This window comes from Oncorhynchus tshawytscha, linkage group LG18 (assembly GCF_018296145.1).
Source record: "Oncorhynchus tshawytscha isolate Ot180627B linkage group LG18, Otsh_v2.0, whole genome shotgun sequence".
Classification (NCBI taxonomy): domain Eukaryota; kingdom Metazoa; phylum Chordata; class Actinopteri; order Salmoniformes; family Salmonidae; genus Oncorhynchus; species Oncorhynchus tshawytscha.
Window position 1 is genome coordinate 43,064,869 of NC_056446.1, and position 25,217 is coordinate 43,090,085.

At 46.8% G+C, this 25,217-nt stretch overlaps 1 protein-coding gene across 1 annotated transcript in view; it reads left to right on the top strand.

The window, feature by feature from the left end:
• The first annotated feature begins 3,430 nt into the window (after window positions 1-3,430).
• Window positions 3,431-25,217, top strand: part of aldh8a1 (aldehyde dehydrogenase 8 family, member A1) — a 28,136-nt gene continuing 6,349 nt past the window's right edge. Inside the window, exons 1-5 of the mRNA XM_042301116.1 lie at window positions 3,431-3,734; window positions 18,954-19,101; window positions 19,853-20,008; window positions 22,797-22,946; window positions 24,323-24,579. Of these exons, the coding sequence (XP_042157050.1) occupies window positions 3,588-3,734; window positions 18,954-19,101; window positions 19,853-20,008; window positions 22,797-22,946; window positions 24,323-24,579 (858 nt within the window). The 5' untranslated portion in view covers window positions 3,431-3,587. The remainder of the gene's footprint in view (window positions 3,735-18,953; window positions 19,102-19,852; window positions 20,009-22,796; window positions 22,947-24,322; window positions 24,580-25,217) is intronic.

The window sequence follows — 25,217 nt, forward strand, 5'->3', positions numbered from 1 at the left end:
TGTGATTGTAAAAGTGTTGAATATTCTGGTTTGGTCCCTCGCGGGTTTTCTGTATTTCCCTATCTCCATACTTTTGCCTGACCTTCGGCTAGCAAGGTGCCTGAGAGCTAGGACTGTGCCAAGGGCTAACATAATGTGTGTTGTCTCTTCGGCTAGCAAGGTGCCTGAGAGCTAGGACTGTGCCAAGGGCTAACATAATGTGTGTTGTCTCTTCGGCTAGCAAGGTGCCTGAGAGCTAGGACTGTGCCAAGGGCTAACATAATGTGTGTTGTCTCTTCGGCTAGCAAGGTGCCTGAGAGCTAGGACTGTGCCAAGGGCTAACATAATGTGTGTTGTCTCTTCGGCTAGCAAGGTGCCTGAGAGCTAGGACTGTGCCAAGGGCTAACATTATGTGTGTTGTCTCTTCGGCTAGCAAGGTGCCTGAGAGCTAGGACTGTGCCAAGGGCTAACATTATGTGTGTTGTCTCTTCGGCTAGCAAGGTGCCTGAGAGCTAGGACTGTGCCAAGGGCTAACATAATGTGTGTTGTCTCTTCGGCTAGCAAGGTGCCTGAGAGCTAGGACTGTGCCAAGGGCTAACATAATGTGTGTTGTCTCTTCGGCTAGCAAGGTGCCTGAGAGCTAGGACTGTGCCAAGGGCTAACATAATGTGTGTTGTCTCTTCGGCTAGCAAGGTGCCTGAGAGCTAGGACTGTGCCAAGGGCTAACATAATGTGTGTTGTCTCTTCGGCTAGCAAGGTGCCTGAGAGCTAGGACTGTGCCAAGGGCTAACATAATGTGTGTTGTCTCTTCGGCTAGCAAGGTGCCTGAGAGCTAGGACTGTGCCAAGGGCTAACATAATGTGTGTTGTCTCTTCGGCTAGCAAGGTTCCTGAGAGCTAGGACTGTGCCAAGGGCTAACATAATGTGTGTTGTCTCTTCGGCTAGCAAGGTGCCTGAGAGCTAGGACTGTGCCAAGGGCTAACATAATGTGTGTTGTCTCTTCGGCTAGCAAGGTGCCTGAGAGCTAGGACTGTGCCAAGGGCTAACATAATGTGTGTTGTCTCTTCGGCTAGCAAGGTGCCTGAGAGCTAGGACTGTGCCAAGGGCTAACATTATGTGTGTTGTCTCTTCGGCTAGCAAGGTGCCTGAGAGCTAGGACTGTGCCAAGGGCTAACATAATGTGTGTTGTCTCTTCGGCTAGCAAGGTGCCTGAGAGCTAGGACTGTGCCAAGGGCTAACATAATGTGTGTTGTCTCTTCGGCTAGCAAGGTGCCTGAGAGCTAGGACTGTGCCAAGGGCTAACATAATGTGTGTTGTCTCTTCGGCTAGCAAGGTGCCTGAGAGCTAGGACTGTGCCAAGGGCTAACATAATGTGTGTTGTCTCTTCGGCTAGCAAGGTGCCTGAGAGCTAGGACTGTGCCAAGGGCTAACATAATGTGTGTTGTCTCTTCGGCTAGCAAGGTGCCTGAGAGCTAGGACTGTGCCAAGGGCTAACATAATGTGTGTTGTCTCTTCGGCTAGCAAGGTGCCTGAGAGCTAGGACTGTGCCAAGGGCTAACATAATGTGTGTTGTCTCTTCGGCTAGCAAGGTGCCTGAGAGCTAGGACTGTGCCAAGGGCTAACATAATGTGTGTTGTCTCTTCGGCTAGCAAGGTGCCTGAGAGCTAGGACTGTGCCAAGGGCTAACATAATGTGTGTTGTCTCTTCGGCTAGCAAGGTGCCTGAGAGCTAGGACTGTGCCAAGGGCTAACATAATGTGTGTTGTCTCTTCGGCTAGCAAGGTGCCTGAGAGCTAGGACTGTGCCAAGGGCTAACATAATGTGTGTTGTCTCTTCGGCTAGCAAGGTGCCTGAGAGCTAGGACTGTGCCAAGGGCTAACATAATGTGCGTTGTCTCTTCGGCTAGCAAGGTGCCTGAGAGCTAGGACTGTGCCAAGGGCTAACATAATGTGCGTTGTCTCTTCGGCTAGCAAGGTGCCTGAGAGCTAGGACTGTGCCAAGGGCTAACATAATGTGCGTTGTCTCTTCGGCTAGCAAGGTGCCTGAGAGCTAGGACTGTGCCAAGGGCTAACATAATGTGCGTTGTCTCTTCGGCTAGCAAGGTGCCTGAGAGCTAGGACTGTGCCAAGGGCTAACATAATGTGTGTTGTCTCTTCGGCTAGCAAGGTGCCTGAGAGCTAGGACTGTGCCAAGGGCTAACATAATGTGTGTTGTCTCTTCGGCTAGCAAGGTGCCTGAGAGCTAGGACTGTGCCAAGGGCTAACATAATGTGTGTTGTCTCTTCGGCTAGCAAGGTGCCTGAGAGCTAGGACTGTGCCAAGGGCTAACATAATGTGTGTTGTCTCTTCGGCTAGCAAGGTGCCTGAGAGCTAGGACTGTGCCAAGGACATAATGTGTGTTGTCTCTTCGTGTGCAGGGAAAGTAAAGAAAATTCAACTAGCAGACCTCCAGTTGTGGCAGCGTCCTAATTAAAAGTACACAACGCAGAACGAACCACGCCACACAAGCATAGCAGCAGAAGGGGTTTTCTAATGATCAATTATCCTTTTAAAATGATAAACTTGGATTAGCTAACACAACGTGCCATTGGAACACAGGAGTGATGGTTGCTGATAATGGACCTCTGTACACCTATGTAGATATTCCATTAAAAATCAGCCGTTTCCAGCTACAATAGTCATTTACAACATTAACAATGTCTACACTGTATTTCTGATCAATTTGTGATACTATTTTAATGGACAAAAACTGTGCTTTTCTTTCAAAAATAAGGACATGTCTAAGTGACCCCAAACTTTAGAACGGTAGTGTACCTGTAGGTAGAGTTAAAGTGAGATGGGGGGGGCATGTCTGGGTAGCCAATTCATTAGCTGTTCAGGAGTCTTATGGCTTGGGGGTAGAAGCTGTTAAGAAGCGTTTTGGACCTAGACTTGTAGCTCTGGTAGCAGAGAGGACAGTCTGTGACTGGGGTGGCTGGAGTCTTTGACAAATTTTAGGGCCCCTATGAGAGAAATGAATGGTGGGAAAATTATTGGAACCATTTCCCTATTTGACTGCTAGGTTTTATGGGTATTATGACACCTCCACTGTGGGGCTGTATTGTAGGGGATCTAGAAAAGTGGATCTAGTTTATTTTATGTATGCTATGTAAGTTATTGAAAATCGTATACTATCAACGTCCCGCCTCCACTCCACAACGATTGGTGCCTTGTCCCGTCAATAACAATTTTAGAAGTTTCTATTGGGCCATGGCAATAACTACAATACCTTTGGACCATATGACCCGAATGACAACACTGACAACTATACTTCCTAAAGACCTCCCTTTTCCCCTTTATAGTTCCCTATTTTGGACCAGAGCCCTATGAGTTCTGTTCTAAAGTAGTGCATCAAGTAGGGAATAGGCTGTCTTTTGGGACGTTGACCCGACACTGGTTGTAAAGTGGGAGGGACTCCAGGGACCCGTTACTTCACGCGTTTTAATTGAGCCTTACCTGCGAGCCGAGTGTCTCCACAGGTGATTTATATTTTCTCATCCTGGTCTACACCTCAACTCGCCATTATTTTAACAGTATAGTCTTCATAATAACACTATTTGCCAGCCGAGCCATGTCGAAGACCGCTGACCACCGAACACACCTCGTTCTTGAGAACTACATCGGAGGAAAGTTCGTCCCGTGCTCCCGACACATCGACTCCTACGACCCTTCCACCGGGGAGGTCTACTGCAAAGTGCCCGACAGCGGAACGGATGAGGTGGGGTTAGGAGCGACGCGTGATCCTATGGTCGTCCTCAGATGAATCTGTCTGTCGTTTGGCATTTTGTTGCTGCAGACATTAAATGTTAATTTATCCCTTAGCTGTGCATTGGGCGTGTAGTTAACCCCGATATTCTACGTGTTCAAGTGTCGCTACAATATAGTGTAGTAGTAATGATATTACCATACAATGTATCTATCATGTACTTACACTAAGTGGGCCAATCTACCACGTTGTGTGATTTGACATACTAAATACTGAGGCCTATAGGCAACCCCATACATACTGGAGAAAGTAGAAGACCGCATGATATGAGCTGACATAATGCATGGTATGAGCTGACATAATGCTTCATATGAGCTGACATAATGCATGGTATAGGCTGACATAATGCTTCATATGAGCTGACGTAATGCATGGTATGAGGTGACATAATGCTTCATATGAGCTGACATAATGCATGGTATGAGGTGACATAATGCTTCATATGAGCTGACATAATGCATGGTATGAGGTGACATAATGCATAACATGACATAATGCATGGTATGAGCTGACGTAATGCATAACATGACATAATGCATGGTATGACCTGACATAATGCATAACATGACATAATGCATGGTATGAGCTGACATAATGCATAACATGACATAATGCATGGTATGAGCTGACATAATGCATAACATGACATAATGCATGGTATGAGCTGACATAATGCATAACATGACATAATGCATGGTATGAGCTGACATAATGCATGGTATGAGCTGACATAATGCATGGTATGAGCTGACATAATGCTTCATATGAGCTGACATAATGCATGGTATGAGGTGACATAATGCTTCATATGAGCTGACATAATGCATGGTATGAGCTGACATAATGCATGGTATGAGCTGACATAATGCATGGTATAGGCTGACATAATGCATGGTATGAGCTGACATAATGCTTCATATGAGCTGACATAATGCATGGTATGAGCTGACATAATGCTTCATATGAGCTGACATAATGCATGGTATGAGCTGACATAATGCATGGTATGAGGTGACGTAATGCATAACATGACATAATGCATGGTATGACCTGACATAATGCATGGTATGAGCTGACATAATGCATAACATGACATAATGCATGGTATGAGCTGACGTAATGCATGGTATGACCTGACATAATGCTTCATATGAGCTGACGTAATGCATGGTATGACCTGACATAATGCTTCATATGAGCTGACATAATGCATGGTATGAGCTGACGTAATGCATAACATGACATAATGCATGGTATGACCTGACATAATGCATGGTATGAGCTGACATAATGCATAACATGACATAATGCATGGTATGAGCTGACGTAATGCATGGTATGACCTGACATAATGCTTCATATGAGCTGACGTAATGCATGGTATGACCTGACATAATGCTTCATATGAGCTGACGTAATGCATGGTATGACCTGACATAATGCTTCATATGAGCTGACATAATGCATGGTATGAGGTGACATAATGCTTCATATGAGCTGACATAATGCATGGTATGAGCTGACATAATGCATGGTATGAGCTGACATAATGCTTCATATGAGCTAACATAATGCATGGTATGAGGTGACATAATGCATAACATGACATAATGCATGGTATGAGCTGACATAATGCATGGTATGAGCTGACATAATGCATGGTATGAGGTGACATAATGCATGGTATGAGGTGACATAATGCATGGTATGAGGTGACATAATGCATGGTATGAGGTGACATAATGCATGGTATGAGCTGACATAATGCATGGTATGAGCTGACATAATGCATGGTATGAGCTGACATAATGCATGGTATGAGCTGACATAATGCATGGTATGAGCTGACATAATGCATGGTATGAGCTGACATAATGCATGGTATGAGCTGACATAATGCATGGTATGAGCTGACATAATGCATGGTATTCTGATATTCTGACAAGTGTATACCTTAAATGATTTTGCCTATGTCCTCCTGCTGAGTCACAGAGATGTACCTATACCTTAAATGATTCTGCTGAGTCACAGAGATGTACCTTTGCTCTGTGCAAAGTCAACAGACTGACAGCTAATGATTACACAACTGCTAGTTCAATGGACCCGGGTCTAGTCGTTCTATTAAACTCACACAACATTTTCAAGTAAGAAGTTAGGTTGGTTAAAAGCTGGAAAGCCAAGACACAACTAAAATACCCTTTGTTGTTTCTCAATGTCTAGTTTGGGTTGGAGTGTCTGGTGTTTTTCACGGTCTAGTCTGGGTTGGAGTGTCTGGTGTTTTTCACGGTCTAGTTTGGGTTGGAGTGTCTGGTGTTTCTCACTGTCTAGTTTGGGTTGGAGTGTCTGGTGTTTCTCACTGTCTAGTTTGGGTTTGAGTGTCTGGTGTTTTTCACTGTCTAGTTTGGGTTTGAGTGTCTGGTGTTTATCACTGTCTAGTTTGGGTTTGAGTGTCTGGTGTTTATCACTGTCTAGTTTGGGGTGGAGTGTCTGGTGTTTATCACTGTCTAGTTTGGGTTGGAGTGTCTGGTGTTTTTCACTGACTAGTTTGGGTTGGAGTGTCTGGTGTTTTTCACTGACTAGTTTGGGTTGGAGTGTCTGGTGTTTTTCACTGACTAGTTTGGGTTGGAGTGTCTGGTGTTTTTCACTGTCTAGTTTGGGTTGGAGTGTCTGGTGTTTTTCACTGTCTAGTTTGGGTTGGAGTGTCTGGTGTTTATCACTGTCTAGTTTGGGTTGGAGTGTCTGGTGTTTTTCACTGTCTAGTTTGGGTTTGAGTGTCTGGTGTTTATCACTGACTAGTTTGGGTTGGAGTGTCTGGTGTTTTTCACTGTCTAGTTTGGGTTGGAGTGTCTGGGGTTTTTCACTGTCTAGTTTGGGTTGGAGTGTCTGGTGTTTATCACTGTCTAGTTTGGGTTGGAGTGTCTGGTGTTTTTCACTGTCTAGTTTGGGTTTGAGTGTCTGGTGTTTCTCACTGTCTAGTTTGGGGTGGAGTGTCTGGTGTTTCTCACTGTCTAGTTTGGGGTGGAGTGTCTGGTGTTTATCACTGTCTAGTTTGGGTTGGAGTGTCTGGTGTTTTTCACTGTCTAGTTTGGGTTGGAGTGTCTGGTGTTTTTCACTGTCTAGTTTGGGTTTGAGTGTCTGGTGTTTATCACTGTCTAGTTTGGGTTTGAGTGTCTGGTGTTTCTCACTGTCTAGTTTGGGGTGGAGTGTCTGGTGTTTCTCACTGTCTAGTTTGGGGTGGAGTGTCTGGTGTTTATCACTGTCTAGTTTGGGTTGGAGTGTCTGGTGTTTTTCACTGACTAGTTTGGGTTGGAGTGTCTGGTGTTTTTCACTGTCTAGTTTGGGGTGGAGTGTCTGGTGTTTTTCACTGACTAGTTTGGGTTGGAGTGTCTGGTGTTTTTCACTGTCTAGTTTGGGTTGGAGTGTCTGGTGTTTTTCACTGTCTAGTTTGGGTTTGAGTGTCTGGTGTTTATCACTGTCTAGTTTGGGTTTGAGTGTCTGGTGTTTCTCACTGTCTAGTTTGGGGTGGAGTGTCTGGTGTTTCTCACTGTCTAGTTTGGGGTGGAGTGTCTGGTGTTTATCACTGTCTAGTTTGGGTTGGAGTGTCTGGTGTTTTTCACTGACTAGTTTGGGTTGGAGTGTCTGGTGTTTTTCACTGTCTAGTTTGGGTTGGAGTGTCTGGTGTTTTTCACTGTCTAGTTTGGGTTGGAGTGTCTGGTGTTTTTCACCGTCTAGTTTGGGTTGGAGTGTCTGGTGTTTCTCACTGTCTAGTTTGGGTTGGAGTGTCTGGTGTTTCTCACTGTCTAGTTTGGGTTGGAGTGTCTGGTGTTTCTGGTGTTTCTCACTGTCTAGTTTGGAGTGTCTGGTGTTTTTCACTGACTAGTTTGGGTTGGAGTGTCTGGTGTTTTTCACTGACTAGTTTGGGTTGGAGTGTCTGGTGTTTTTCACTGTCTAGTTTGGGTTGGAGTGTCTGGTGTTTTTCACTGTCTAGTTTGGGTTGGAGTGTCTGGTGTTTATCACTGTCTAGTTTGGGTTGGAGTGTCTGGTGTTTTTCACTGTCTAGTTTGGGTTTGAGTGTCTGGTGTTTATCACTGTCTAGTTTGGGTTTGAGTGTCTGGTGTTTCTCACTGTCTAGTTTGGGGTGGAGTGTCTGGTGTTTTTCACTGACTAGTTTGGGTTGGAGTGTCTGGTGTTTTTCACTGTCTAGTTTGGGTTGGAGTGTCTGGTGTTTTTCACTGTCTAGTTTGGGTTGGAGTGTCTGGTGTTTTTCACTGTCTAGTTTGGGTTGGAGTGTCTGGTGTTTCTCACTGTCTAGTTTGGGTTGGAGTGTCTGGTGTTTCTCACTGTCTAGTTTGGGTTGGAGTGTCTGGTGTTTCTCACTGTCTAGTTTGGGTTGGAGTGTCTGGTGTTTTTCACTGACTAGTTTGGGTTGGAGTGTCTGGTGTTTTTCACTGTCTAGTTTGGGTTGGAGTGTCTGGTGTTTTTCACTGTCTAGTTTGGGTTGGAGTGTCTGGTGTTTTTCACTGTCTAGTTTGGGTTGGAGTGTCTGGTGTTTCTCACTGTCTAGTTTGGGTTGGAGTGTCTGGTGTTTCTCACTGTCTAGTTTGGGTTGGAGTGTCTGGTGTTTCTGGTGTTTCTCACTGTCTAGTTTGGAGTGTCTGGTGTTTTTCACTGACTAGTTTGGGTTGGAGTGTCTGGTGTTTTTCACTGACTAGTTTGGGTTGGAGTGTCTGGTGTTTTTCACTGTCTAGTTTGGGTTGGACTGTCTGGTGTTTTTCACTGTCTAGTTTGGGTTGGAGTGTCTGGTGTTTATCACTGTCTAGTTTGGGTTGGAGTGTCTGGTGTTTTTCACTGTCTAGTTTGGGTTTGAGTGTCTGGTGTTTATCACTGTCTAGTTTGGGTTTGAGTGTCTGGTGTTTCTCACTGTCTAGTTTGGGTTGGAGTGTCTGGTGTTTTTCACTGTCTAGTTTGGGTTGGAGTGTCTGGTGTTTTTCACTGTCTAGTTTGGGTTGGAGTGTCTGGTGTTTTTCACTGTCTAGTTTGGGTTGGAGTGTCTGGTGTTTCTCACTGTCTAGTTTGGGTTGGAGTGTCTGGTGTTTCTCACTGTCTAGTTTGGGTTGGAGTGTCTGGTGTTTCTGGTGTTTCTCACTGTCTAGTTTGGAGTGTCTGGTGTTTTTCACTGACTAGTTTGGGTTGGAGTGTCTGGTGTTTTTCACTGACTAGTTTGGGTTGGAGTGTCTGGTGTTTTTCACTGTCTAGTTTGGGTTGGACTGTCTGGTGTTTTTCACTGTCTAGTTTGGGTTGGAGTGTCTGGTGTTTATCACTGTCTAGTTTGGGTTGGAGTGTCTGGTGTTTTTCACTGTCTAGTTTGGGTTTGAGTGTCTGGTGTTTATCACTGTCTAGTTTGGGGTGGAGTGTCTGGTGTTTATCACTGTCTAGTTTGGGTTTGAGTGTCTGGTGTTTCTCACTGTCTAGTTTGGGGTGGAGTGTCTGGTGTTTCTCACTGTCTAGTTTGGGGTGGAGTGTCTGGTGTTTATCACTGTCTAGTTTGGGTTGGAGTGTCTGGTGTTTATCACTGTCTAGTTTGGGTTTGAGTGTCTGGTGTTTATCACTGTCTAGTTTGGGTTTGAGTGTCTGGTGTTTCTCACTGTCTAGTTTGGGGTGGAGTGTCTGGTGTTTCTCACTGTCTAGTTTGGGGTGGAGTGTCTGGTGTTTATGACTGTCTAGTTTGGGTTGGAGTGTCTGGTGTTTTTCACTGTCTAGTTTGGGTTTGAGTGTCTGGTGTTTATCACTGTCTAGTTTGGGGTGGAGTGTCTGGTGTTTATCACTGTCTAGTTTGGGTTTGAGTGTCTGGTGTTTCTCACTGTCTAGTTTGGGGTGGAGTGTCTGGTGTTTCTCACTGTCTAGTTTGGGGTGGAGTGTCTGGTGTTTATCACTGTCTAGTTTGGGTTGGAGTGTCTGGTGTTTATCACTGTCTAGTTTGGGTTTGAGTGTCTGGTGTTTATCACTGTCTAGTTTGGGTTGGAGTGTCTGGTGTTTCTCACTGTCTAGTTTGGGTTGGAGTGTCTGGTGTTTCTCACTGTCTAGTTTGGGTTGGAGTGTCTGGTGTTTCTCACTGTCTAGTTTGGGTTGGAGTGTCTGGTGTTTCTCACTGTCTAGTTTGGGTTGGAGTGTCTGGTGTTTATTACTGTCTAGTTTGGGTTGGAGTGTCTGGTGTTTCTCACTGTCTAGTTTGGGTTGGAGTGTCTGGTGTTTCTCACTGTCTAGTTTGGGTTGGAGTGTCTGGTGTTTCTCACTGTCTAGTTTGGGTTGGAGTGTCTGGTGTTTCTCACTGTCTAGTTTGGGTTGGAGTGTGGTGTTTCTCACTGTCTAGTTTGGGTTGGAGTGTCTGGTGTTTCTCACTGTCTAGTTTGGGTTGGAGTGTCTGGTGTTTATCACTGTCTAGTTTGGGTTGGAGTGTCTGGTGTTTCTCACTGTCTAGTTTGGGTTGGAGTGTCTGGTGTTTCTCACTGTCTAGTTTGGGTTGGAGTGTCTGGTGTTTTTCACTGTCTAGTTTGGGTTGGAGTGTCTGGTGTTTCTCACTGTCTAGTTTGGGTTGGAGTGTCTGGTGTTTCTGGTGTTTCTCACTGTCTAGTTTGGAGTGTCTGGTGTTTCTCACTGTCTAGTTTGGAGTGTCTGGTGTTTCTCACTGTCTAGTTTGGGTTGGAGTGTCTGGTGTTTCTCAACATAAAGAGCCTTCAGAAAGTATTCAGACCACTTGACTTTTCCCACATTTTGTTACGTTACAGCCTTATTCTAAAAATGATAAAATATATTTGTTTCTTCAGCATTCTACACACAATACCCAATAATGACAAAGTGAAAACAGGTTTTTAGAAATGTTTGCAGTTGTATTAAAACATTTAAAATATGAAATACCTTATTTACGTAAGCATTTGCTATGAGACTCACAATGTATTTCAAGTGCATCGTTCTTCCATTGATTATCCTTGAGATGTTTCTACAACTTAATTGGAGTCCACCTGTGGTAAATTCAATTGATTGGACATGATTAGGAAAGGCACACACCTGTCTATATAAGGTCCCACAGTTGACAGTGCATGTCAGAGCAAAAACAAGCCATGAGGTCGAAGGAATTGTCCGTAGAGCTCAGAGACAGGATTGTGTTGAGACACAGATCTGGAGAAGGGTACCAAAACATTTCTGCAGCATTGAAGGTCCCCAAGAACACAGTGGCCACCATCATTCTTAAATGGAAGAAGTTTGGAACCACTGAGACTCTTGCTAGAGCTGGTCGCCCGGCCAAACTGAGCAATCGGGGGAGAAGGGCTTTGGTCAGGGAGGTGACCAAGAACCCAATGGTCAATCTGACAGAGCTTCAGAGTTCTTCTGTGGAAATGTGAGAACCTTCCAGAAGGACAACCATCTCTGCAGCACTCCACCAATCAGGTCTTTACAGTAGAGTGCTAGACGGAAGCCACTCCTCAGTAAAAGGCACATGACAGCCCGCTTGGAGTTTGCCAAAAGGCACCTAAACACTCTCAGATCATGAGAAACAAGATTTTCTGGTCTGATGAAACCAAGATTGAATTCTTAGCCTGAATGCCAAGCGTCACGTCTGGAGGAAACCTGGCACCTTCCCTACGGTGAAGCATGGTGGTGGCAGCATCACTACGGTGAAGCATGGTGGTGGCAGCATCATGCTGTGGGGATGTTTTTCTGTGGCAGGGTCAGGGAGACTAGTCAGGATCGAGGGAAAGATTAACGCAACAAAGCATCCTTCACTCACGCTGCCAAACATACCCTCGTAAAACTGACCATCCTACCGATCCTCGACTTCGGCAATGTCATTTACAAAATAGCCTCCAACACTCTACTCAACAAATTGGATGTAGTCTATCACAGTGCCATCCGTTTTGTCACCAAAGCCCCATATACCACCCACCACTGCGACCTGTACGCTCTCGTTGGCTGGCCCTCGCTTCATACTCATCGCCACTAGCTCCAGGTCATCTACAAGTCTTTGCTAGGTAAAGCCCCGCCTTATCTCAGCTCATTGGTCACCATAGCAGCACCCACCTGCAGCACGCACTCCAGCAGGTATATTTTACTGGTCATCCCCAAAGCCAATTCCTCATTTGGCCACCTTTCTTTCTAGTTCTCTGCTGCCAATGACTGGAACGAACTGCAACAATCTTTGAAGCTGGAGACTCATATCTCCCTCACTAGTATTAAGCACCAGCTGTCAGAGCAGCTTACAGATCACTGCACCTGTACATAGCCCATCTGTAAACAGCCCATCCAACTACCTCATCCCCATAATGTATTTATTTATTGATTTAGCTCCTTTGCACCCCAGTATCTCTACTTGCACATTCATCTTCTGCACATCTATCACTCCAGTTGATTGGTATATTGGTATATCGTAATTACTTCGCCACCATGGCCTATTTATTGCCTTTACCTCCCATCTTACCTCATTTGCACACATTGTATATATACTTTTTTCTACTGTATTATTGACTGTATGTTTGTTTTACTCCATGTGTAACTCTGTGTTGTTGTTTGTGTCGCACTGCTTTGCTTTATCTTGGCCAGGTCGCAGTTGTAAATGAGAACTTGTGCTCAACTGGCCTACCTGGTTAAATAAAAGGTGAAACCTGGTTAAATAAATAAATAAATAAATGAATGCAGCAAAGTACAGAGAGATTCTTGATCTGCTCCAGAGAGCTCAGGACATCAGACTGGGCCCAAGGTTCACCTTCAACAGGACAACAACCCTAAGCACACAACCAAGACAACGCAGGAGTGGCTTCAGGACAAGTCTCTGAATGTCCTTGAGTGGCCCAGCCAGAGCCCGGACTTGAACCCAATCGAACATCTCTGGAGAAACCTGAAAATAGCTGTGCAGAAACACTCCCCATCCAACCTGACAGAGCTTGAGAGGATCTGCAGAGAAGAATGGAAGAAACTCCCCAAATACAGGTGTGCCAAGCTTGTAGCGTCATACCCAAGAAGACTGGAGGCTGTAATCACTGACAAAGGTGCTTCAACAAAGTACTGAGTAAAGGGTCTTACTTATGTAATGTCACGTCTGCTCCCGCTCTTCCCTTCGCCTGGCGCTAGAGGGCGCCAGATTTACCCTGCATCACACGCTCTGTTCACCTGGACTCACTCATCACCTGTTAATTTCCTGCATCACACGCTCCTGCCATCCATCACTCACACCTGCCCTCCCTCGTCACTCATACCTGCCCTCCCTCGTCACTCACACCTCCCTCCGTCGTCACTCGCATCAGCGTTATTGGACTCACCTGGACTCACTCATCACCTGTTCATTTCCTGCATCACACGCTCCTGCCATCCATCACTCACACCTGCCCTCCCTCGTCACTCATACCTGCCCTCCCTCGTCACTCATACCTGCCCTCCCTCGTCACTCATACCTGCCCTCCCTCGTCACTCATACCTGCCCTCCCTCGTGCACCTCCCTCCGTCGTCACTCGCATCAGCGTTATTGGACTCACATGGACTCACTCATCACCTGTTCATTTCCTGCATCACACGCTCCTGCCATCCATCACTCACACCTGCCCTCCCTCGTCACTCATACCTGCCCTCCCTCGTCACTCACACCTCCCTCCGTCGTCACTCGCATCAGCGTTATTGGACTCACCTGGACTCACTCATCACCTGTTCATTTCCTGCATCACACGCTCCTGCCATCCATCACTCACACCTGCCCTCCCTCGTCACTCACACCTCCCTCCGTAGTTTCGCATCAGCGTTATTGGACTCACCTGGACTCACTCATCACCTGTTCATTTCCTGCATCACACGCTCCTGCCATCCATCACTCATACCTGCCCTCCCTCGTCACTCACACCTCCCTCCGTCGTCACTCGCATCAGCGTTATTGGACTCACCTGGACTCACTCATCACCTGTTCATTTCCTCCACTATATTTGTCAGTTCCCTGCTGCTGCATTGATTGTTTTTGTCTTTTGAATGTGTTTCTGATGCTGTTCCTGTCTCGTCTCTGTCCATTATAATTAAATGTTTGACTCCCCGTACCTGCTTCCTCTCTCCAGCGTCCTCTCATGTGACAATATAATACTTATGTAAATATGATGTTACATTTTTTTTCATATAAAATTTCATTAAACCAGTTTTTCCTTTCATTATGTGTGTTTGATTGTATAACAATTAAATCCATTTTAGAATAAGGATGTAATGTAACAAAATGTGGAAAAAGTCAAGGAGTCTGAATATTTTGCGAAGGCGCTGTAGTAGTTTGGGTTGGAGTGTCTGGTGCTTCTCAATATAGTAGTTTGGGTTGGAGTGTCTGGTGCTTCTCAATATAGTAGTTTGGGTTGGATGTGTCTGGTGCTTCTCAATATAGTAGTTTGGGTTGGAGTGTCTGGTGCTTCTCAATATAGTAGTTTGGGTTGGAGTGTCTGGTGCTTCTCAATATAGTAGTTTGGGTTGGATGTGTCTGGTGCTTCTCAATATAGTAGTTTGGGTTGGATGTGTCTGGTGCTTCTCAATATAGTAGTTTGGGTTGGAGTGTCTGGTGCTTCTCAATATAGTAGTTTGGGTTGGATGTGTCTGGTGCTTCTCAATATAGTAGTTTGGGTTGGAGTGTCTGGTGCTTCTCAATATAGTAGTTTGGGTTGGAGTGTCTGGTGCTTCTCAATATAGTAGTTTGGGTTGGAGTGTCTGGTGCTTCTCAATATAGTAGTTTGGGTTGGAGTGTCTGGTGCTTCTCAATATAGTAGTTTGGGTTGGATGTGTCTGGTGCTTCTCAATATAGTAGTTTGGGTTGGAGTGTCTGGTGCTTCTCAATATAGTAGTTTGGGTTGGAGTGTCTGGTGCTTCTCAACATAGTAGTTTGGGATGGGTGTGTTCTATAGTATACTATGTTGTGATTAAATATTTTTCTGCAAGGCTACTTCATGGACAGTGGTGTAAAGTACTTAAATAATGTACTTTTTGCTCCTTACATTTTCTCTGAAACCCAAAAGTACTCGTTACATTTTTGAATGGCTAGCAGGACAGGAAAATGGTCTAATTCACACACTTATCAAGAGAACATCCCTGGTCATCACTACTGCCTCTGATCTGGCAGACTCACTAAACAGAGAACATCCCTGGTCATCCCTACTGCCTCTGATATGGAGGACTCACTGAACAGAGAACATCCCTGGTCATCCCTACTGTCTCTGATCTGGAGGACTCACTAAACAGAGAACATCCCATGGTCATCCCTACTGCCTCTGATCTGGAGGACTCACTAAACAGAGAACATCCCTGGTCATCCCTACTGCCTCTGATCTGGTGGATCACTAAACAGAGAACATCCCTGGTCATCCCTACTGCCTCTCATGTGGAGGACTCACTAAACAGAGAACATCCCTGGTCATCCCTACTGCCTCTGATCTGGTGGATCACTAAACAGAGAACATCCCTGGTCATCCCTACTGCCTCTGATCTGGTGGATCACCAAACAGAGAACATCCCTGGTCATCCCTACTGCCTCTGATCTGGTGGATCACTAAACAGAGAACATCCCTGGTCATCTCTACTTCCTCTGATCTGGAGGACTCACTAAACAGAGAACATCCCTGGTAATCCCTACTGCCTCTGATCTGGAGGACTCACTAAACAGAGAACATCCCTGGTCATCCCTACTGCCTCTGATCTGGAGGACTCACTAAACAGAGAACATCCCTTGTCATCCCTACTGCCTCTGATCTGGTGGATCACTAAACAGAGAACATCCCTGGTCATCTCTACTGCCTCTGATCTGGAGGACTCACTAAACAGAGAACATCCCTGGTCATCTCTACTGCCTCTGATCTGGTGGACTCACTAAACAGAGAACATCCCTGCTCATCCCTACTGCCTCTGATCTGGTGGACTCACTAAACAGAGAACATCCCTGGTCATCCCTACTGCCTCTGATCTGGTGGACTCACTAAACAGAGAACATCCCTGGTCATCCCTACTGCCTCTGATCTGGTGGATCACTAAACAGAGAACATCCCTGGTCATCCCTACTGCCTCTGATCTGGTGGACTCACTAAACAGAGAACATCCCTGGTCATCCCTACTGCCTCTGATCTGGTGGACTCACTAAACAGAGAACATCCCTGGTCATCCTTACTGCCTCTGATCTGGTGGATCACTAAACAGAGAACATCCCCGGTCATCCCTACTGCCTCTGATCTGGTGGACTCACTAAACAGAGAACATCCCTGGTTATCCCTACTGCCTCTGATCTGGTGGACTCACTAAACAGAGAACATCCCTGGTCATCCCTACTGCCTCTGATCTGGTGGACTCACTAAACAGAGAACATCCCTGGTCATCCCTACTGCCTCTGATCTGGTGGACTCACTAAACAGAGAACATCCCTGGTCATCCCTACTGCCTCTGATCTGGAGGACTCACTAAACAGAGAACATCCCTGGTCATCCCTACTGCCTCTGATCTGGAGGACTCACTAAACAGAGAACATCCCTGGTCATCCCTACTGCCTCTGATCTGGAGGACTCACTAAACAGAGAACATCCCTGGTCATCCCTACTGCCTCTGATCTGGTGGACTCACAAAACAGAGAACATCCCTGGTCATCCCTACTGCCTCTGATCTGGTGGATCACTAAACAGAGAACATCCCTGGTCATCACTACTGCCTCTGATCTGGAGGATCACTAAACAGAGAACATCCATGGTCATCTCTTCTGCCTCTGATCTGGTGGATCACTAAACAGAGAACATCCCTGGTCATCCCTACTGCCTCTTATCTGGAGGACTCACTAAACAGAGAACATCTCTGGTCAACCCTACTGCCTCTGATCTGGTGGATCACTAAACAGAGAACATCTCTGGTCATCCCTACTGCCTCTGATCTGGAGGACTCACTAAACAGAGAACATCTCTGGTCAACCCTACTGCCTCTGATCTGGTGGATCACTAAACAGAGAACATCTCTGGTCATCCCTACTGCCTCTGATCTGGAGGACTCACTAAACAGAGAACATCCCTGGTCATCTCTACTGCCTCTGATCTGGTGGATCACTAAATAGAGAACATCCCTGGTCATCACTACTGCCTCTGATCTGGAGGATCACTAAACAGAGAACATCCCTGGTCATCTCTACTGCCTCTGATCTGGTGGATCACTAAACAGAGAACATCCCTGGTCATCCCTACTGCCTCTGATCTGGTGGACTCACTAAACAGAGAACATCCCTGGTCATCCCTACTGCCTCTGATCTGGTGGATCACTAAACAGAGAACATCCCTGGTCATCCCTACTGCCTCTGATCTGGTGGACTCACTAAACAGAGAACATCCCTGGTCATCCCTACTGCCTCTGATCTGGTGGACTCACTAAACAGAGAACATCCCTGGTCATCCTTACTGCCTCTGATCTGGTGGATCACTAAACAGAGAACATCCCTGGTCATCCCTACTGCCTCTGATCTGGTGGACTCACTAAACAGAGAACATCCCTGGTTATCCCTACTGCCTCTGATCTGGTGGACTCACTAAACAGAGAACATCCCTGGTCATCCCTACTGCCTCTGATCTGGAGGACTCACTAAACAGAGAACATCCCTGGTCATCCCTACTACCTCTGATCTGGTGGACTCACTAAACAGAGAACATCCCTGGTCATCCCTACTGCCTCTGATCTGGAGGACTCACTAAACAGAGAACATCCCTGGTCATCCCTACTGCCTCTGATCTGGAGGACTCCCTAAACAGAGAACATCCCTGGTCATCCCTACAGCCTCTGATCTGGAGGACTCACTAAACAGAGAACATCCCTGGTCATCCCTACTGCCTCTGATCTGGTGGACTCACAAAACAGAGAACATCCCTGGTCATCCCTACTGCCTCTGATCTGGTGGACTCACTAAACAGAGAACATCCCTGGTCATCCCTACTGCCTCTGATCTGGAGGACTCACTAAACAGAGAACATCCCTGGTCATCCCTACTGCCTCTGATCTGGTGGACTCACTAAACAGAGAACATCCCATGGTCATCCCTACTGCCTCTGATCTGGAGGACTCACTAAACAGAGAACATCCCTGGTCATCCCTACTGCCTCTGATCTGGAGGACTCACTAAACAGAGAACATCCCTGGTCATCCCTACTGCCTCTGATCTGGTGGACTCACTAAACAGAGAACATCCCTGGTCATCTCTACTGCCTCTGATCTGGTGGACTCACTAAACAGAGAACATCCCTGGTCATTCCTACTGCCTCTGATCTGGAGGACTCACTAAACAGAGAACATCCCTGGTCATCCCTACTGCCTCTGATCTGGTGGATCACTAAACAGAGAACATCCCTGGTCATTCCTACTGCCTCTGATCTGGAGGACTCACTAAACAGAGAACATCCCTGGTCATCCCTACTGCCTCTGATCTGGAGGACTCACTAAACAGAGAACATCCCTGGTCATCACTACTGCCTCTGAACTAGTGGACTCACTTAACAGAGAACATCCCTGGTCATCCCTACTGTCTCTGATCTGGAGGACTCACTAAACAGAGAACATCCCTGGTCATCCCTACTGCCTCTGATCTGGAGGACTCACTAAACAGAGAACATCCCTGGTCATCCCTACTGCCTCTGATCTGGTGGACTCACTAAACAGAGAACATCCCTGGTCATCCCTACTGCCTCTGATCTGGTGGACTCACTAAACAGAGAACATCCCTGGTCATCCCTACTGCCTCTGATATGGTGGACTCACTAAACAGAGAACATCCCTGGTCATCCCTACTGCCTCTGATATGGTGGACTCACTAAACACACACACATGAGTGTTGAACTGGCTATCTGTAAATTTAAAAAACAAGAAAATTGTGTTGTCTGGTTTGCTTAATATAAGACATTTGAAATTATTCATACTTGTACTTTTGATACTTAAAGTATATTTAAAACCAAATACTTTTAGACTTTTACTCAAGTAGTGTTTTACTGGGTGACTTTCACTTTTAATATAGTCATTTTCTATTAAGGATATATTTACTTTTACTCAGGTATGAAAACTGGGTTCTTTTTCCACCTCTGTTTATGGACTGCAGTTACATGACGTTTGGCTTGACACACACACACACACACACACCAACCCTGTCCTGATTGGTTGCAGGTGGAGGCTGCGGTGCAGGCCGCTAGAGAGGCATTCCCTGATTGGTCAGCCCGTAGCCCAGCTGAGAGAGGTCAGGTGATGAAAAAACTGGCTGACCTGATGGAAGCTCAACTGGAAGAGTTGGCCCAGGCAGAGTCACGAGACCAAGGTGCTGACCCCTAACCCCTGATCTGATAGAAATTTGGCTGGGAAGTCTGGACCACAACAAGACCATTTGACTACACATTCTGACTCTTAAATACACCATAGCTTTTGATTGTGCTTGACATTACAACATTGTTACCTTGCTGAAGTTAAACAGTGTCCTCCTGTGACTATTACTGTGTTCCAGGTTAAACAGTTTCCCCCTGTGACTGTATTACTGTGTTCCAGGTTAAACAGTTTCCCCCTGCGACTGTATTACTGTGTTCCAGGTTAAACAGTGTCCTCCTGCGACTGTATTACTGTGCTCCAGGTTAAACAGTTTCCCCCTGCGACTGTATTACTGTGTTCCAGGTTAAACAGTTTAAACCCCCTGCGACTGTATTACTGTGTTCCAGGTTAAACAGTTTCCCCTGCGACTGTATTACTGTGTTCCAGGTTAAACAGTTTCCCCCTGCGACTGTATTACTGTGTTCCAGGTTAAACAGTTTCCCCCTGCGACTGTATTACTGTGTTCCAGGTTAAACAGTTTCCCCCTGCGACTGTATTACTGTGTTCCAGGTTAAACAGTTTCCCCCTGCGACTGTATTACTGTGTTCCAGGTTAAACAGTTTCCCCCTGCGACTGTATTACTCTGTTCCAGGTTAAACCGTTACCTCCTGTGTGTCTGACTGTGTTCCAGGTAAAACCGTTACCTCGTGTGTCTGACTGTGTTCCAGGTAAAACCGTTACCTCCTGTGTGTCTGTCTGTGTTCCAGGTAAAACCGTAATGTTTGCCCGTACGGTGGATGTCCCGCGGGCGGTCGATAACTTCCGGTTCTTTGCCTCTTCTGTTCTCCACCACACCACCGACTGTACTACCATGGACCATCTGGGCTGTGTCAACTACACCATCCGTAGTCCTGTGGGAGTGGGTGAGTCCTAGCTGTCTGTGGGGGGGTCTGTGTGTGTGGGGGAAGTCTGTGTGTGTGTGGGGGAAGTCTGTGTGTGTGGGGGGGGAGGGTGTAAGACCGGGCCTTGATGAACTAAAAGCTTTTGAAGTTATAAAGCTGTCTCCAGGCTCAGACACACCAATAGTATTTGACTCAGACACACCAATAGTATTTGACTCAGACACACCAATAGTATTTGACTCAGACACACCAATAGTGATTGACTCAGACACACCAATAGTATTTGACTCAGACACACCAATAGTATTTGACTCAGACACACCAATAGTATTTGACTCAGACACACCAATAGTATTTGACTCAGACACACCAATAGTATTTGACTCAGACACACCAATAGTGATTGACTCAGACACACCAATAGTGATTGACTCAGACACACCAATAGTGATTGACTCAGACACACCAATAGTGATTGACTCAGACACACCAATAGTGATTGACTCAGACACACCAATAGTGATTGACTCAGACACACCAATAGTATTTGACTCAGACACACCAATAGTGATTGACTCAGACACACCAATAGTATTTGACTCAGACACACCAATAGTGATTGACTCAGACACACCAATAGTATTTGACTCAGACACACCAATAGTGATTGCCTGCTGAGAGAACTTAGAGTGCAAAACAATTTTACATGTAGAATCATGCCAATAAATGTGTCAGTCAGCTCACTGCACGATCAGTAGACAACAGGAGATCCTCAGAGAGCTGCACGATCAGTAGACAACAGGAGATCCTCAGAGAGCTGCACGATCAGTAGACAACAGGAGATCCTCAGACAACAGGAGATCCTCAGAGAGCTGCACGATCAGTAGACAACAGGAGATCCTCAGAGAGCTGCATGATCAGTAGACAACAGGAGATCCTCAGAGAGCTGCACGATCAGTAGACAACAGGAGATCCTCAGAGAGCAGTCAGTAGACAACAGGAGATCCTCAGAGAGCTGCACGATCAGTAGACAACAGGAGATCCTCAGAGAGCTGCACGATCAGTAGACAACAGGAGATCCTCAGAGAGCTGCACGATCAGTAGACAACAGGAGATCCTCAGAGAGCTGCACGATCAGTAGACAACAGGAGATCCTCAGAGAGCCACGATCAGTAGACAACAGGAGATCCTCAGAGAGCTGCACGATCAGTAGACAACAGGAGATCCTCAGAGAGCTGCACGATCAGTAGACAACAGGAGATCCTCAGAGAGCTGCACGATCAGTAGACAACAGGAGATCCTCAGAGAGCTGCACGATCAGTAGACAACAGGAGATCCTCAGAGAGCTGCACGATCAGTAGACAACAGGAGATCCTCAGAGAGCTGCACGATCAGTAGACAACAGGAGATCCTCAGAGAGCTGCACGATCAGTAGACAACAGGAGATCCTCAGAGAGCTGCACGATCAGTAGACAACAGGAGATCCTCAGAGAGCTGCACGATCAGTAGACAACAGGAGATCCTCAGAGAGCCCTCAGTAGACAACAGGAGATCCTCAGACAACAGGAGATCCTCAGAGAGCTGCCATCAGTAGACAACAGGAGATCCTCAGACAACAGGAGATCCTCAGAGAGCTGCACAATCAGTAGACAAGGAGATCCTCAGAGAGCTGCACAATCAGTAGACAACAGGAGATCCTCAGAGAGCTGCACAATCAGTAGACAACAGGAGATCCTCAGGTGGGAGATCCTCAGAAAACGGGAGATCCTCAGACAACAGGGATCCTCAGACAACAGGAGATCCTCAGACAACAGGAGATCCTCAGACAACAGGAGATCCTCAGACAACAGGAGATCCTCAGACAACAGGAGATCCACAGACAACAGGAGATCCTCAGACAACAGGAGATCCTCAGACAACAGGAGATCCACAGACAACAGGAGATCCTCAGACAACAGGAGATCCTCAGACAACAGGAGATCCTCAGACAACAGGAGATCCTCAGACAACAGGAGATCCTCAGACAACAGGAGATCCTCAGACAACAGGAGATCCTCAGACAACAGGAGATCCTCAGACAACAGGAGATCCTCAGACAACAGGAGATCCTCAGACAACGGGAGATCCTCAGACAACGGGAGATCCTCAGACAACGGGAGATCCTCAGACAACGGGAGATCCTCAGACAACAGGAGATCCACATTCGCTGAAATGTGTGCAAACCCTTTACAGTCCTGTTTAAAGGGAAATGTTTATAGGTTAGAGGAGCCTTGTTTGTTATGGGTATTGCAGTCAGGGAATCTCTCAAATGGCACCCTATTCCCTATATAGTTGCACTACTTTAGACCAGAACCCTATGAGCCCTGGTCAACAGCACTATGAAGGGAATAGGGTACCATAGAGCCCTGGTCAACAGCACTATGAAGGGAATAGGGTACCATAGAGCCCTGGTCAACAGTAGTGCACTATGAAGGGAATAGGGTGCCATAGAGCCCTGGTCAACAGTAGTGCACTATGAAGGGAATAGGGTACCATAGAGCCCTGGTCAACAGTAGTGCACTATGAAGGGAATAGGGTACCATAGAGCCCTGGTCAACAGTAGTGCACTATGAAGGGAATAGGGTGCCAGAGAGCCCTGGTCAACAGTAGTGCACTATGAAGGGAATAGGGTGCCATTTGAGACACAGAGAGTGAAGGTCTCTACTACTAGGTTTATATAGGAGTGGTTTTATTAACTGACCAACTCTTTCTGATTCTCTCTCTGTGTGTGTGTGTGTGTGTGTGTGTGTGTGTGTGTGTGTGTGTGTAGCTGGTCTGATCAGTCCCTGGAACCTGCCTCTATACCTGCTCACCTGGAAGATCGCTCCGGCTGTTGCTACGGGCAACACGGTGGTTGCTAAGCCCAGCGAGATGACCTCGGTAACCGCCTGGATGATGTGCAAACTACTGGAGGAGGCCGGTAGGACTACGCTACCCACAATGCAACACACCTCACTTCATTACAACTAATCAGCAATGACACTGGTGAAAAACTAGACTGGCGAAAGCAAACTCCTCTTTCTCTCCCCATTTCTCTCTCTCTTTTCCATCCCTTCTCCTCTTCTCTTCTTCTCTTCTCCTCTTCTCCTCTCCTCTTCTCCTCTTCTCCTCTCCTCCTCTCCTCTTTTCCTCCTCTCCTCTCCTCCTCTCCTCTTCTCCTCCTCTCCTCTTCTCCTCCTCTCCTCTTCTCTGCTCTTCTCTTCTCCTCTTCTCTTCTCCTCCTCTTCTCCTCTTCTCTTCTCCTCCTCTTCTCCTCTTCTCTTCTCCTCTTCTCCTCTTCTTCTCCTCCACTCTTCTCTTCTTCTCCTCTCCTCTTCTCCTCCACTCTTCTTCTCCTCTCCTCTTCTCCTCCACTCTTCTTCTCCTCTCCTCTTCTCCTCCACTCTTCTCTTCTTCTCTTCTCCTCTCCTCTTCTTCTCTTCTCCTCTCCTCTTCTCCTCCACTCTTCTTCTCCTCTCCTCTTCTCCTCCACTCTTCTCTTCTCCTCTTCTTCTCTTCTCTTCTCCTCTTCTTCTCTTCTCCTCTCCTCTTCTCCTCCACTCTTCTTCTCCTCCCCTCTTCTCCTCTCCTCTTCTCCTCCACTCTTCTTCTCCTCTCCTCTTCTCCTCTTCTCCTCCACTCTTCTCCTCTCCTCCTCCACTCTTCTTCTCCTCTCCTCTTCTCCTCTTCTCCTCCACTCTTCTCCTCTTCTCCTCCACTCTTCTTCTCCTCTCCTCTTCTCCTCTCCTCTTCTCCTCCACTCTTCTTCTCCTCTCCTCTTCTCCTCCACTCTTCTTCTCCTCCTCTTCTCCTCTCCTCTTCTCCTCCACTCTTCTTCTCCTCTCCTCTTCTCCTCCACTCTTCTTCTCCTCTCCTCTTCTCCTCCACTCTTCTTCTCCTCCTCTTCTCCTCTCCTCTTCTCCTCCACTCTTCTTCTCCTCTCCTCTTCTCCTCCACTCTTCTTCTCCTCTCCTCTTCTCCTCCACGCTTCTTCTCCTCTCCTCTTCTCCTCCACTCTTCTTCTCCTCTCCTCTTCTCCTCCACTCTTCTCTTCTCCTCTTCTTCTCTTCTCTTCTCCTCTTCTTCTCTTCTCCTCTCCTCTTCTCCTCCACTCTTCTTCTCCTCTCCTCTTCTCCTCTTCTCCTCCACTCTTCTCCTCTTCTCCTCCACTCTTCTCTTCTCCTCCACTCTTCTCTTCTCCTCTTCTCCTCCACTCTTCTCTTCTCCTCTTCTCCTCCACTCTTCTCTTCTCCTCCACTCTTCTCTTCTCCTCTTCTCCTCTACTCTTCTCCTCTTCTCCCTTCTCTCTCCCCCCAGGGTTTCCTCCGGGTGTGGTCAACATGGTGTTCGGCACCGGCCCGCGGGCGGGCGATGCTCTCGTGGGCCACCCTGACGTCCCATTGGTCAGTTTCACGGGCTCCACGGCGACGGCCCAGCGGATCACAGAGCGCTCGGCTCCGTTCTGTAAGAAGCTGAGCCTGGAGCTGGGCGGGAAGAACCCCGCCATCGTCTTCTCAGACGCTGACCTAGACCAAGCTGTCACCACCACCGTACGATCCTCCTTCTCCAATCAGGTGAGAGTAAGACTCAGGATAGGTCAATAGAGTGAGAGAGGGACTCAGGATGAGCCAATAGGGTAAGAGGGGTACTCAGGATGGGCCAATAGGGTAAGAGGGGGACTCAGGATGAGCCAATAGGGTAAGAGGGGGACTCAGGATGAGCCAATAGGGTAAGAGGGGGACTCAGGATGAGCCAATAGGGTAAGAGGGGGACTCAGGATGAGCCAATAGGGTAAGAGGGGGACTCAGGATGAGCCAATAGGGTAAGAGGGGGACTCAGGGTGAGCCAATAGGGTAAGAGGGGGACTCAGAATGGGCCAATAGGGTAAGAGGGGGACTCAGGATGGGCCAACAGTACGAGAGCATCATCAGAATTTGTTCTTAAAACTGACTTGCCTAGTTAAATAAAGGTAAAAAATAAAAGTCTGACCAATCGTGGAACATTGAGTTTGCAGTTGAGTGAGATGATGAAACATTATAGAATGCTTAGATAAAATAAATGCATTGGTAGAAGTGTCATGTTCTCTGTCATGTAGAATGAGGAATCATATCGGCTGTGTTCATGACCGTTTATACATGAAACTCTTCTGAATGACCCTCTATAACAGATGTTGCAAGTTCATGTGTTGGCCACATGGTGGTGACATTTCTCA